Here is a 12,415-nt window from a genome sequence, read left to right as displayed (position 1 = left end):
TAACATTGACATCTCACCTGAATCCAGCTCTCAGCAGAACTGGAAGAGAAAAGAAGTTCTAGGTTGGGCTCTCAGGTTAGAGGCCATGGAACTATCATGGGTGGGCTACAGAGGATTTGAAGCTGTGCGACATTTTGTGTGTGTTTCTGGAGAGAAGATCTGCAACCTCATCAGATGTCCAAAGGGGTTGTGACCTAGAAGAATCTTTGGCCCCTGAGCTAGTGCTGGTCAGGGGCTGGCAGAGGCCCTTAGTGTCTTACTTGGCTCCAGTGCCATACAAAATACCACAGACTTGGTAACTTACACAATAGACATTTATTTTCTCACAGTTGTGGAGGCTGGAAGTCCGAGATCAAGGTCTGGAAGAGTGGGTTTCTGGTGAGGACTCTTCCTGGCCTGCAGGTGGCTGCCTTCTCACTGTGCCTTCATGTGGTGGAGAGAGCAAGTGAGCTCTCTTCTGGAATCTCTTCTTATAAAAACACTAATCCTATCCAATCAGGGCCCCACCCTTATGACCTCATTTAACCTTAATTACTTCCTTAGAGGCCCCGTCTCCAAATACAGTCACATTGGGGGTTAAGCCTTCATTATAATGAAATTGGAGAGCTAGGGGCACAGTTTGGCCCATAGCATTCAGTGGGGCAGGCTATTCTAATCCACATGAGGGAAGGTGTTGACCAGCAAAGGCTAACACTTGATCCTTCTAGCAAGGATCACCCCCAGCTTCTCTGGCCCAAGTAATCCAACACCACCACCCCTATCACTGTCCCTCCAACCTGCCCCTTTTCTTGCTTGTGCCCATCCAGCACCACCTCCCCATGTCCAGTGCTGCAGTCCCTGCCTGCAGCCTCCTAAGGTGACAGTGGACTAACCTAAGGATTGTGCAAATTTAAGAAAATAATCCTGAGTGCTTTCAACAGTGCTCGGCACACAATAAAAGTAAGCTTGGCACCAAAGGGTTTGAGGGTCCCGGAGGTCAGACCCACAGCCCCTTTACACTCCTGGAGTCCAGGGTCCTCGTCACAGGGATCACTGGAGTCACAGCCTCACCAGGGCTGTCACTCCCAGTTGTTATAACCAGTGACCCACAGATTCCTGGGGGTGCAGAGTAGTCTTGCAAGGAGTCCCTGAATCTGGGTGTGTACCCCAAGCCTGCTCTGATCAAAAATCACATCCCACACAGGTATGTGTGACTAGCTGTCAACTGTGTAGAAGGTGATGTGAGCATAAAGGGAAAGTCCACTTGGGAGAGCTACAGAACTCAGAATTCAGAGCTGGACTTGGCCACTGTGTGTTTCCTTAGCCAATTATACTGAAAGGTCATGGGGGGAAATGGTTTTGTGATATCAATTTAATTCAACTCCACAAATGTTTATTGAGTGTTTACTATGTGCTGAAGACTCAGTGGGGAAGGAAGTCACCATGCTCTGTGTTCTCAGAAAAGGGCAGAAACCAGTCATCTAACTCACCAAGTCTGGTCCAGGGCTCTTCTTTCAATTCCAGGCAGCTTTTCCTAGTTTCAAAGGCTTCTGAGGATCAGGCCTAGGCCCCCACGTCCCCTACTCCTTTGACCTTTCCTAGAGCCATATGCACAGAAAGCTTGACGGTGGAGGCCCACAAGTCATGAAATTCAGCTTCCCTTGCCCTGAGGCAGGACTCACCTAGATATGATCTCTGATAGGACATCTAGCCTCTACCTGCATGCCTCCAGAGATGTGCCGCTTACCACCTGAGCAAGGTAAGCTGCCAATATTTCCAAAGTCATTATTGCATTTTACTGTGTTTAACCCTGAGCCAGCAGAGGCAGCACCTATACCCTCCCTAGTCCCACCTGATTTGTCCCACTGAAAGCAGAAAACTCGGGACTTTTGTTCCAGGCCTTAGCTGCCCACTTGGAGCCCTCAGCCTTGTTGCCTGTCTCCTCCCTTGTGCCTGTGGGCACAGGATCAGGAAATTGGGTTTTGGTTTGGGGCAAGGTGGGCATGGCTCTCTCCAGCTGCAAGGAAATCTCATCAATGCCCCAGCTTGAGGGTGACTTATAGAACCAGTCCCTGTCCCTCAGCAGAAACAGGCTCATGGGCAGGACTTGGAAAAGGAACGCGGGTGGGGGTGGGGGGCTCTCTGTGATCATTCAGCCCCAAAAGATGCTCATGATGTTGGCTTTCCAGGCCATTAATTCAAGGGCTCCATGCCCCACCCCCACATTGCTGCCTGCTCTGGGAGATAAGCCCAGTTCTATTTAACCCTACTTATTCCCCCAAAGTGGCCTCCATCTCCATTAGCCAGGCATTTAACCCCTTGGGTACTGGAGGCATCAAAAATGGAGAGATTGATCTCGCATGGGGAGAGGGGTGTGCATTTCGCCTGGGCCCTGGCTGCAGGATTAATCCAGAAGACAGTCCTTTCTTCATGGGGCTGGGCAGGAGTCCCAGGAGTCCCTCTTGCGCTACCTCTCAGGCAGCCCCCCACCCCCACCCCAAGACAGTGGGACCTTGTCTGGCCCTCAGAGGAGAGCCCCTGTGCCTACTCCGAGGTCAGCAGCAGGGACAGCTCAGGCTCCCTCACCATACATCCACCCAGCCTACATTTTCTTTGTCACAGATCTGGGTTCTGGCATTGGCCAAGAAGAATGTGGCACCTCTGTCTCTTTTGTGCCCTGCTGGCTGGCACCTCTGCCTGGCATGTCCTGCTCTGTCTGCCTGTGCCCTCTTCCAGCATGTTCCTTTATGTCTCCTCTGCCCCTTCCCTCCCTTTTGTTCTCCCCTCTTTTCCCTTTCAGTGATCACATAGGGGTACTCCTGCATTTGTGGGTCCTGACTATTGGTTTCAGTGTGAATCGCGTGTGTGTGTGTGTGTGTGTCCCTGTATCTGGGTGTCTGTCACTGTGTGCATGACTCGCCATGTCTATGCCTGTCCTTGCACTGCTATGTGTCTAAGCCTGTTATCCAGCAATTCTGCCTATGGGGATGGACCTACGGGTGCCTCTCCTGGTTCCTTTGTGTGGCGGGCAGTCTTGCGTGTGTCTGTCTGTGTGCTGGCCCGTCCTTGACCTGCATGTGTTGCTCTGTCAATCTGTGTAAATCTGCCCGTGTGCTTGAATCTGTGTGTTGGCCTCATTTCTTTGTGTGCCTGTCAGTAGGCTTGTCGTTCTCTGTGTGTGAGTATGTGTATGTGTGTGTTGTGTTTCAACTCAGGGGGCCAAGCTGTTGCAAATTCTTCTCATGAGGGTGCCCCTAGAGGAGCTATTAGGAGAATTTGGAGGTTGATGGCTTCACTAGAGCACAGCCCAACTCATTACCAGCTAGGTAGGTTGTCCTGTTTGTCTCCTGGGGCTGCCTGCCAGGTCCCCTGCCCTCTGCCCTCCTCCTGACTTCCATTCCTTTCCCTCAGGTCAGCGCAGGACTAGAGGGGCGAGGACAGGGAGGTGGGGCAGAGACAGAAGAGTGCACATCTCAACTCACTCTGACTCTCACACCAATCATACGCTTTTTCTTGCACACAGACTTCCCCCAAACAATGAGAAATGGCCACTGGGTATAGCAGTAACAGCAACAACAATAATAAAATAACTGCTATCACATAATGGGCACTTAGCACATGCTAAGCATTTTATATGCAATATTTCATAGAATCCTCTCAATGTGAGGTTACTTTCACATTTATTTATGAGAAATGGAAGCTAAGAAAAGCTAAGTATTCCAATGTCACACAGCTAGTACATGATGGAACAGGACCTTCCAATAAAGGATGGGCTGCTTGGGAGCTTGCTACCCAGGAAAGAAGGGAATCAAAGGCATTCCTATTCCAATGGCTGGAGTCTCATTACAGCCCAAAACACTGGAGTCTGATTTTGAATTTCATCTTTTTTGGCAGTGAAGTGTCCAGACACCAAACAAGCAGGGAGAGCAGAGACAAGGGCAAGATGAGGTTGTGGAAGGGAAGGCACAGCAGGGGGATCAGGATTCCTGGGTCCTAGCCTGGCCTCTGGACTCTCTGTGACCTTGAGCAGGACACCTCACTGCCAGGCCTGGGATTGCTTATCTGCACACTGAGGATGAAAGTAAGGCTCTGCCAGGAGGTTTTAGGGTGGTTTAAGCATTGCAGAAAGGATGGTTGGCCTGAATGCTCTCTGAGGTGCCCCCTAGACCCAAGAATTGGTGTGGAGGGCACAGACAGGACTATGCTTGGGCCATCTTGGTGATTCCCACCACAACCAGAAGAGAGCCACGTGCATAGTAGGGCTGTGATAGGTTTGCTGAATGAATGATGAAATGAATGAATAATGAATTGCTCACTACTGAAAGAGCTTCGCAGTCCACCTTGGGTCCTACTCAGTGACCATCATAAGGGAGAAAGAAAGGGTAAAATAAACACTTTGGCCCCTCATAAAATCCATGAATCAGCAATGACCCTATGTCATGGACTCACTTGTCAGAGAGGGCCTCAATGTCCATCTTCAGGTCTGGGTGTTTATGGGGGCACTTAGGGAGCCCTAGTCCCTGCCCAGCTCATCTGGTGGGGACCTAAAGAATTTCACCAGGAACAGAAGTGGAGGGAATGAAAATTAGGAGAGGAAGATCTTTGTCTATAGGAATTTGGCGAAAAGGCTCTTTCTCCCCAGAATCTGGGGGTTGGGGTGAGAGGGTCTTTGTATATGGGCAAATGCCCTGGCTGGGAGATCAGTTCTATTTCAGAGCCTCTCTGGAGGAGAGAATCTCTGTGCAGGGGAGGAACCATGTCTGTCCTGCCTTTGTACTGAGTCCTACCATGATTCTGAGGGCCTGTGTTTGGGGAAGGTCTCTGTGGAGAGCTTTTCTCGGCACAGTGGGGGTGGGGGTTGTCTTCAGGTTAGAGGGAGGGTTTCTGTCTTGGTTTCTGCCAGGCAGGTTCTTGGGGGAATTTAAGGGGTACATTCGGAGGCTTTAGGAACATCTCTGCCCAATGTGGTGGCGGTTTCCTGACTGGGGAGGAGATTCCGGGAGACTGTGAGGCAGAGGGGAGGGGGCTGTTGTCCTGGCAGCTCTGGGAGCTGGTCAGAGCCCTCCGGCAGCCCTACTTGTGCGCTGATGTGAGCTAATCTAGCAACACTGCAGGGCAGGCGGAGGCTGGGGCTCTCCCAGTCAGGGCCTCGGGAAGAGAGAGGCTGAGGGGCCCTTTCTCTTCCTTCAGATTCCCCCCCCCCCCACGCTGTCCCCAGTCACAGCCGATAGTTCTCCTTCACGTGGGCTGGGACAGCAGGGTGGCAAAGGGGGCTATTTACTGCTTAGGAGGGGCCTGGGGCCGGCGCCCAGCTGGGAACACATACCCGGACCCATCCCGAACAGCGGACCTGCAGGGAGACACACGACAAAAGGACTCACACAGGCAAAAACGCAGGCAATCCATCTGGAAACATACGCACACGAAATCCGGCACACGAGCTCTGCGCACATACAGGCTAAAACGCGAGCACAACTGCACGTTTACAGAACACACACGGTTGCCAAATCTCATCCTCGGAATCCTCCAGATCCAGCCAGTATCACTATCTGATACAGTATCGGTCTTTGTCTCTTACTCTTGCACACGCAACACACACACCTCACTCAACAGAAACAGCCCAGGTTTTCATGGCCGGGCGGCTGCGGCGAGAGCAGAGCCCGAGCGCACCGCGCGCCTCCGCCCGCCGCCGGCGCGTCTTTCCTCGGCGCGGGACGCCCGCCGTGCCCCTCTACAGCGTGGGCACTCTCGGACCCGCCCCGAGGCTGCCGAGAGGTGCCCTCACCAAACCCTGCCTCCGTCCAGACCCCCCAAACAAGAAGAAAGCCAAAAGCCAACCTTTCGCCTCCATTCTGCACACCTTTGGAGAGCGGTTGGTGGCGAGCGACCCGAAGATTTGCTTCCATCGCAGCATCCTGGACGGGCGGAGACAGTCCCAGTGACCCAGGCCGGGCTAAGCATTCTTGAGAGCGATCCAAGACAGACATTCCTGCCCTCAAGGTGCCAGTGATGGGTGCCAGGGAGGTAGATCGACCCCCAGACGGCCCGCGCGGGCAGAGACAGGTAACTGTCCTGCTGCCTTTCGGGGTATCTAGAACTGCCCTTGGCCAGAGAATCTGGGACCAAAAGGCTCCCGGACTCTGGGGTTGTTGGGACCGCGGAACTGAGAGAGTCAGCGCGCCCCGGCCCCCTCCCTCCCTGCGGCGACGGTGGCGGGGTGGGAAGGGCCAGGATCCGAGCTTAGCACCTCCCCCAGAAATGCAGCACTCCAGCCCCCACCCGGCCCTCCGCACCCCTCCGCGCGCTCCCTCCCGCCGCCTTCCCCGGGGCGCCCTGCTGCCCCCACCTCAAGTCTCCCCAGTTTCTTAGTTCCCCCTTTCTCTTCCCCTTGCCCCCTCCCCACGCCCCCTGCCTCCCTGTGTTTACCCCTCCCCGTGACCGCCCCCCACCCCCCCACACCGCCTGATCCGAGAGGCGGGAGCGCGTCGGGCTGCGCACCGGTGGGGGCGCCGCTCCGGCTTCGCGTAGCTGCTCTGACGCCGCCGCGGCCGCCGCAGCCCAGCCCGCGCCCCGCGGCAGCTCCGCAGTGCACTCGCCGCCGCCGTTCCGCCAGCCCCGCCGCCCACCCTGCCGCCCACAGGGTCGGCCCCGAGCTAGCCCGGAACGCCAGCCGGGAAGGTCATGAGCCAGAGCGCCCCGGGGCGCCGCGGGGAAAGCAAGCGAAGATAGCGGCCTCGCGTTCCCCTGGCCCTCGCCGCCTTGCCGCGCTCTCCCCGCGTCCCCAGCCCCTTCTGTCCTTTCCTGGGGCCCCGCCGCCGCCATGGCCACCCTGCTCCGCAGCAAGCTGACCAACGTGGCCACGTCCGTGTCCAACAAGTCCCAGGCCAAGGTGAGCGGCATGTTCGCCAGGATGGGTTTCCAGGCGGCCACCGACGAAGAGGCGGTGGGGTTCGCGCACTGCGATGACCTGGACTTCGAGCACCGACAGGGCCTGCAGATGGATATCTTGAAAACCGAGGGCGAGCCCTGCGGAGAGGAGGGCGCCGAGCCGCCCGTCGAGGGAGACATCCATTACCAGCGCGGCGACGGCGCGCCCCTGCCTCCCTCGAGCTCCAAGGACCAAGCCGTGGGGGCTGGTGGCGAGTTCGGGGGCCACGACAAGCCCAAGATCACGGCGTGGGAGGCGGGCTGGAACGTGACCAACGCCATCCAGGTGAGCGCGGGATTCCCAGCTCTGCCTCCCCCCAGCCCCCACTTCAGGGGGCTTCCCCCCACCCCCCACCCCGCCGAGTCCCCCGGCGACCTGGGCCGCAGAAACCCCTCTAGTGCCCGGGGTCTCCCCTTCCCCCGTCCCTCCGAGCCCCGAGCGGGAATCTACGCCCCCAGGCGGTGCCTCCCTCCCCATTCCGCACCGCGTCCCGCGGCCCCAGTCGCAGGACAGCGAGACTGAGTGAGGCTCGGTCACAAACTCCTGCCCTGAGACCCGACAGGAGGGAGGGAAACAGGAGGAGGGGAGCGGCAAGGGGTGAGGGGGAAAGAAAATCAGGATCGGAGCAAACGCCGGCGCCTGGCACTCCGGAATGGAATCGCAGCTTCATTTTCAGGAGGAAAGGAGAGGGGAAATTCGCTGAGCTGGGAGTCTCCTCCCCCGACACACGCATACACACGCGCACGTACACAGGCAGACACGCGCGCCACGGCCATCCAGGAGCAAACGCCGGGGACGGCGCACCTGACGGGCGTCTCTGTACAGACCACAGATCATCCTCAAACCACCTTCCCCGTCCCTACACCTCCAACACACAGAAGCACATGTCTGGACATACCAAGCCCACACATAAGCCCATTTGAGCATAACACACGCGCACAGATGCCCAGACTCGTGCAGACGGTAGCCAGCCTGCTGGCGCAGGTGCAGCCCTGTCGGGGACAGGTGTACACAAGCATGCGCGCGCACGTGTGGCCACACGGGCGCATACGGGCCGCGGAACCTCAGCTTTACCTGTGCACAGGTTCTCCCCTGTCGCCCGAAATCCCGGCTGGGACGCGACGAGGAGACCAGCTCCTCCGCGCGTGACCCTGGCGAGGCCGCTTACAAAGGCTCTGAACAGCCCACCCTTTCACCCCCGCTCCCAGCGCCCCTCCCCTCCCCTCCCCACCAGGCGGCGCCAGCCTCGGCCGCCGGGAGCGGGTCGGGAGTCAGAGCCTCGGCCCCCGGAGCTGCCCGCGGTGGGCGGGCCGCGGTTCCCCGCGCGTAAGAGGCCTAAGCCGTAGGCGGACCTGGCCCCGTGGCCTGCCTTTCCCCACGGCGTTCCCGAAGGGCACGGTCGTTGGGGCGCAGAACGTGGGTTTCCCGGGAGCGGGAGGCCGCGGCGGGGTTGCTTGAGGACCCGGGCTCTGCGGGGCTTCACGGGGCCCTGCTCGCTAAGTGGCCGGTCCCGAGGCGCCTCCCTCTCCAGGGCCCGGTGAGACCGCCAGGCCGAACCAGCGACGGGTTGGCGGGCAGGCGGCGGCCACGCGCGCACCCGGAGCTGCCCCGGCCTTCGCGGGGGGCGTCTTTGGAGGCTCCGTTCCAGAGGCTGGGAAGGAGGCCAAGGCGGGAGGCTGGAGGCCCGCAGGCCTGGGGAACCCTGAATTTCGTTAGCCTTTCTTTTCGTTTTCTAACTTTTAAAAATATATATATATACGTCTTTATTGATTTCAGAGAGAGGAAGGGAGAGGGAGAGGGAGAGGGAGAGATAGAAACATCAGCGCCGAGAGTCATTGATCCGCGGCCTCCTGCACGCCCCCTACTGGGGATCCAGCCCGAAACTTGGGCGTGTGCCCAGATGGGAATGGAACCCTGACCTCCTGGTCCGCAGGTGTAGGTCGGCTCTCAACCACCGAGCCACGCGGGGGGGGGGCTAGCTCTTCTTCCCCACATGGACTCTAACCGCCCTGTCCAGAGCTCTGCCAGCCGATCCCACTGCTTCCAGCGGTACATTCCCGCTCGATCCAGCCTTTCGCACAGCGCGCACCCAGCTTGCCTCTACCTTCCCACTTAATCCCCTTCTTAGGGCAGGGCCTCTCCAACCCACCTCTCCCGGCGCCCGCAGATTCCTCGCCTCCAGCCCTACTTTCTGCCGCCCCCGCCCCGCGCCTCCCGCCTCCCTTCCCACAGCCCTCGGCGAACAGCCTCACTTCTACCTGTCGTGCGCTCCCGCCTCCCCGCGGCTTGCCCCGCCCTCTGCCCCTCCCCCTCTCCCTCCCCCTCGCCCCCTGCTGCTTCTCCCTCCCTTTGCCTCCTTTAACATTTCCTTCGCCAGTTCCGCCTTCGGGCACCAGCACTTCCCCCATTAGATTTCCTGCACCCCCTTGCAGCCCCACCTTAAATCCAGTGCCCCCTCTTTCTAGCGGCTCGGGCCCAGCTCTCCGCCTTTCTCAGAGCCCTTCCTGGCCACGCCCCGTCCAGCGCGTTCTCCCCTCGCGTCCCCACTCCTGATTCTGTCCCCAGGAAGCACCCTCGGAATGGCCCCACTCCCCTTCTCTCGCCGTGGGCTCACCTCGCGCTCAGCCCGCCCCACTCCTCCCAGGCATTAGCGCACCTTTTCTCCGCTCTGCCTTACGCACCTCCCTCTCCATCCCTGGCCCAACACCCAGGCTCCCCATGAAGCCGCCTCGCACCCCGGTTTCAGCCTACCCCTAACTTCGACTCCAGGGCTCACCCTCCCTAGCGCCCCCTACGGGCCACAGCCGCAGGCCGCCGTCCCGCGGGGCCGCTGCGGCTCAGCTCGGCCTTGGGCCGCCCCTTCGCTCCGCAGGGCATGTTCGTGCTGGGCCTGCCCTACGCGATCCTGCACGGCGGCTACCTGGGGCTGTTCCTCATCATCTTCGCCGCCGTGGTGTGCTGCTACACCGGCAAGATCCTCATCGCCTGCCTGTACGAGGAGAACGAAGACGGCGAGGTGGTGCGCGTGCGGGACTCCTACGTGGCCATCGCCAACGCGTGCTGCGCGCCGCGCTTCCCCACGCTGGGCGGCCGCGTGGTCAACGTGGCGCAGATCATCGAGCTGGTGATGACCTGCATCCTGTACGTGGTGGTGAGCGGCAACCTCATGTACAACAGCTTCCCCGGGCTGCCCGTGTCGCAGAAGTCCTGGTCGATCATCGCCACGGCCCTGCTGCTGCCCTGCGCCTTCCTCAAGAACCTCAAGGCCGTGTCCAAGTTCAGCCTGCTGTGCACGCTGGCCCACTTCGTCATCAACATCCTGGTCATCGCCTACTGCCTCTCGCGGGCGCGCGACTGGGCCTGGGAGAAGGTCAAGTTCTACATCGACGTCAAGAAGTTTCCCATCTCCATTGGCATCATCGTGTTCAGCTACACGTCGCAGATCTTCCTGCCCTCGCTGGAGGGCAACATGCAGCAGCCCAGCGAGTTCCACTGCATGATGAACTGGACGCACATCGCCGCCTGCGTGCTCAAGGGCCTCTTCGCGCTGGTCGCCTACCTCACCTGGGCCGACGAGACCAAGGAGGTCATCACGGATAACCTGCCCGGCTCCATCCGCGCCGTGGTCAACATCTTCCTGGTGGCCAAGGCGCTGCTGTCCTACCCGCTGCCCTTCTTCGCCGCCGTCGAGGTGCTGGAGAAGTCGCTGTTCCAGGAGGGCAGCCGCGCCTTCTTCCCCGCCTGCTACGGCGGCGACGGCCGCCTCAAGTCCTGGGGGCTGACGCTGCGCTGCGCGCTGGTGGTCTTCACGCTGCTCATGGCCATCTACGTGCCGCACTTCGCGCTGCTCATGGGCCTCACCGGCAGCCTCACGGGCGCCGGCCTCTGCTTCCTGCTGCCCAGCCTTTTCCACCTGCGCCTGCTCTGGCGCAAGCTGTTGTGGCACCAAGTCTTCTTCGACGTCGCCATCTTCGTCATCGGCGGCATCTGCAGCGTGTCCGGCTTCGTGCACTCGCTCGAGGGCCTCATCGAGGCCTACCGAACCAACGCCGAGGACTAGGGGCCCGGGCGCGCCCCGCGCTCCTCCCGCTCCCCACCGCCCGCCCCCACCGGCCCCGGGCGCCCAGCCGCCGCGCTTGGGAAGCCAAGCTTTCAACATCTCCGGTTCCTAGTGTCTGATTCTTTGGGGGATGGGGGTGGGAGGGGGTAGGGATCCACAACCCATCGCGTCTGCGTTTCTGTTGTCCTTTCTTTTCCACGACGCCCTGGTTTCGGGGGAAGCGGGGGCTGATCTGTGGGCAGGGTTATCTGTCCTTCCAGGAGGGGCCCGGACACTCAGGCCCCTGTCACCGACGAGGAGGGGTGGGGTGGGAGGCAGAGGGGGCGCAGCTCGCGGGCGCAGAAACTCGACCTTCGCGGGACATCTCACGGCCATCCATCCAGTGCTCGGAGTCTGCAGCGTCGGGCCATTTCCAGCAAGAGCGCTTCCCGTTCCCAAGGCACCTGAACCCTGCGGTGGGGAAGGCTGGCCGGGGAACCCGCTCGGGCGGGTGGTCTCCATCCGTGGGCGGGAGGCGAGGAGCCGCGGCGGGGTGGGCTTGCCTGCGGGTTTCCGGGAACCCAAACTCATCTCGTGGAACTGTTCTCCTGTGCGTGTGGCGTCTCGTGTTGAATAGGACGAAATGTATTATCAGAAAAAAATTCTCTCTCTCATCTACAGTGCGGTGCATAAGTATATCCGCAAATAAAGGAGAAACAATGGTGCCCGCCGCCTCCTGTCGGTTCTGCGTTTTGCACCGGGCGGGGCCCCGAGCGCTGGGTGGGCGGCGGGGCAACGGGCCCTGGCCGGCCTGGTGAAGCGGGCGGGCCTGGTGCAACCGCTGCAGTCAAAGGGTCCTGGGAGAGCCCCAAGGAGGGTCCGAACCAAGGGGAGGCTCTGCGGTGCTCGGGGGACTCGGCGGGAAGGAGCCCGTCTCCCTACCCGCCTCCGCCCCTCACCCGCCAGGACAAGGTTTGTTTGGAATCTCTCCCCAGGGTTGGATCCATCTCAGAATTTGGTGGATACGCTGAACCTCCAGTCGAAAAGAAAGGTTTAATTTACGTACAAAGCCCTACACGTTTGTTCAGTGGATATTTACAGACGGCCCTTCACAGCGGGGAGAGGGCTAGGTTCCAGGAGGAACAAACAGCCCTGACCTCTTGGAGGTTACATTCTAGCGGAGAGGCCGACAGTAAACAAGGACCCGCAGACATTCACAACATGACTGCCTGGTCTGGAAGGCATTTCTCACCCTAGGGCACACCCCCAAGTCCAAGCTGAGGTTTACACAGCCACAGGGCGAAGCAGCAGCAGCTCAGAGCCATTTGGGCCCCAGCTTCCCCGTTTCTTGCGCCGCCTGTTTGGGCACATGTTTGCTTAAATTGCCCAGTTCTTTTTTTGTGCAGATCCTGTTCCAGGAGCAGCACTCACACTGCCTCCAGAAGTGCCAGCTCCAGGATGGTCGGAAA

At 59.5% G+C, this 12,415-nt stretch overlaps 1 protein-coding gene across 1 annotated transcript; it reads left to right on the top strand.

The window, feature by feature from the left end:
* The first annotated feature begins 6,799 nt into the window (after positions 1-6,799).
* On the top strand, positions 6,800-10,967 carry SLC32A1 (solute carrier family 32 member 1). The gene is made up of 2 exons (XM_087818551.1): positions 6,800-7,192; positions 9,780-10,967. The coding sequence occupies exons 1-2, from the start codon at positions 6,800-6,802 to the stop codon at positions 10,965-10,967; spliced, it is 1,581 nt and encodes a 526-aa protein (XP_087674677.1).
* Positions 10,968-12,415: the final 1,448 nt, after the last annotated feature.

This window comes from Miniopterus natalensis, chromosome 7 (genome assembly GCF_054644295.1).
Source record: "Miniopterus natalensis isolate mMinNat1 chromosome 7, mMinNat1.hap1, whole genome shotgun sequence".
Lineage (NCBI taxonomy): Eukaryota > Metazoa > Chordata > Mammalia > Chiroptera > Miniopteridae > Miniopterus > Miniopterus natalensis.
Note: the sequence above shows the minus strand (reverse complement) of the source record. Positions and strands in the feature narration are given on the sequence as shown.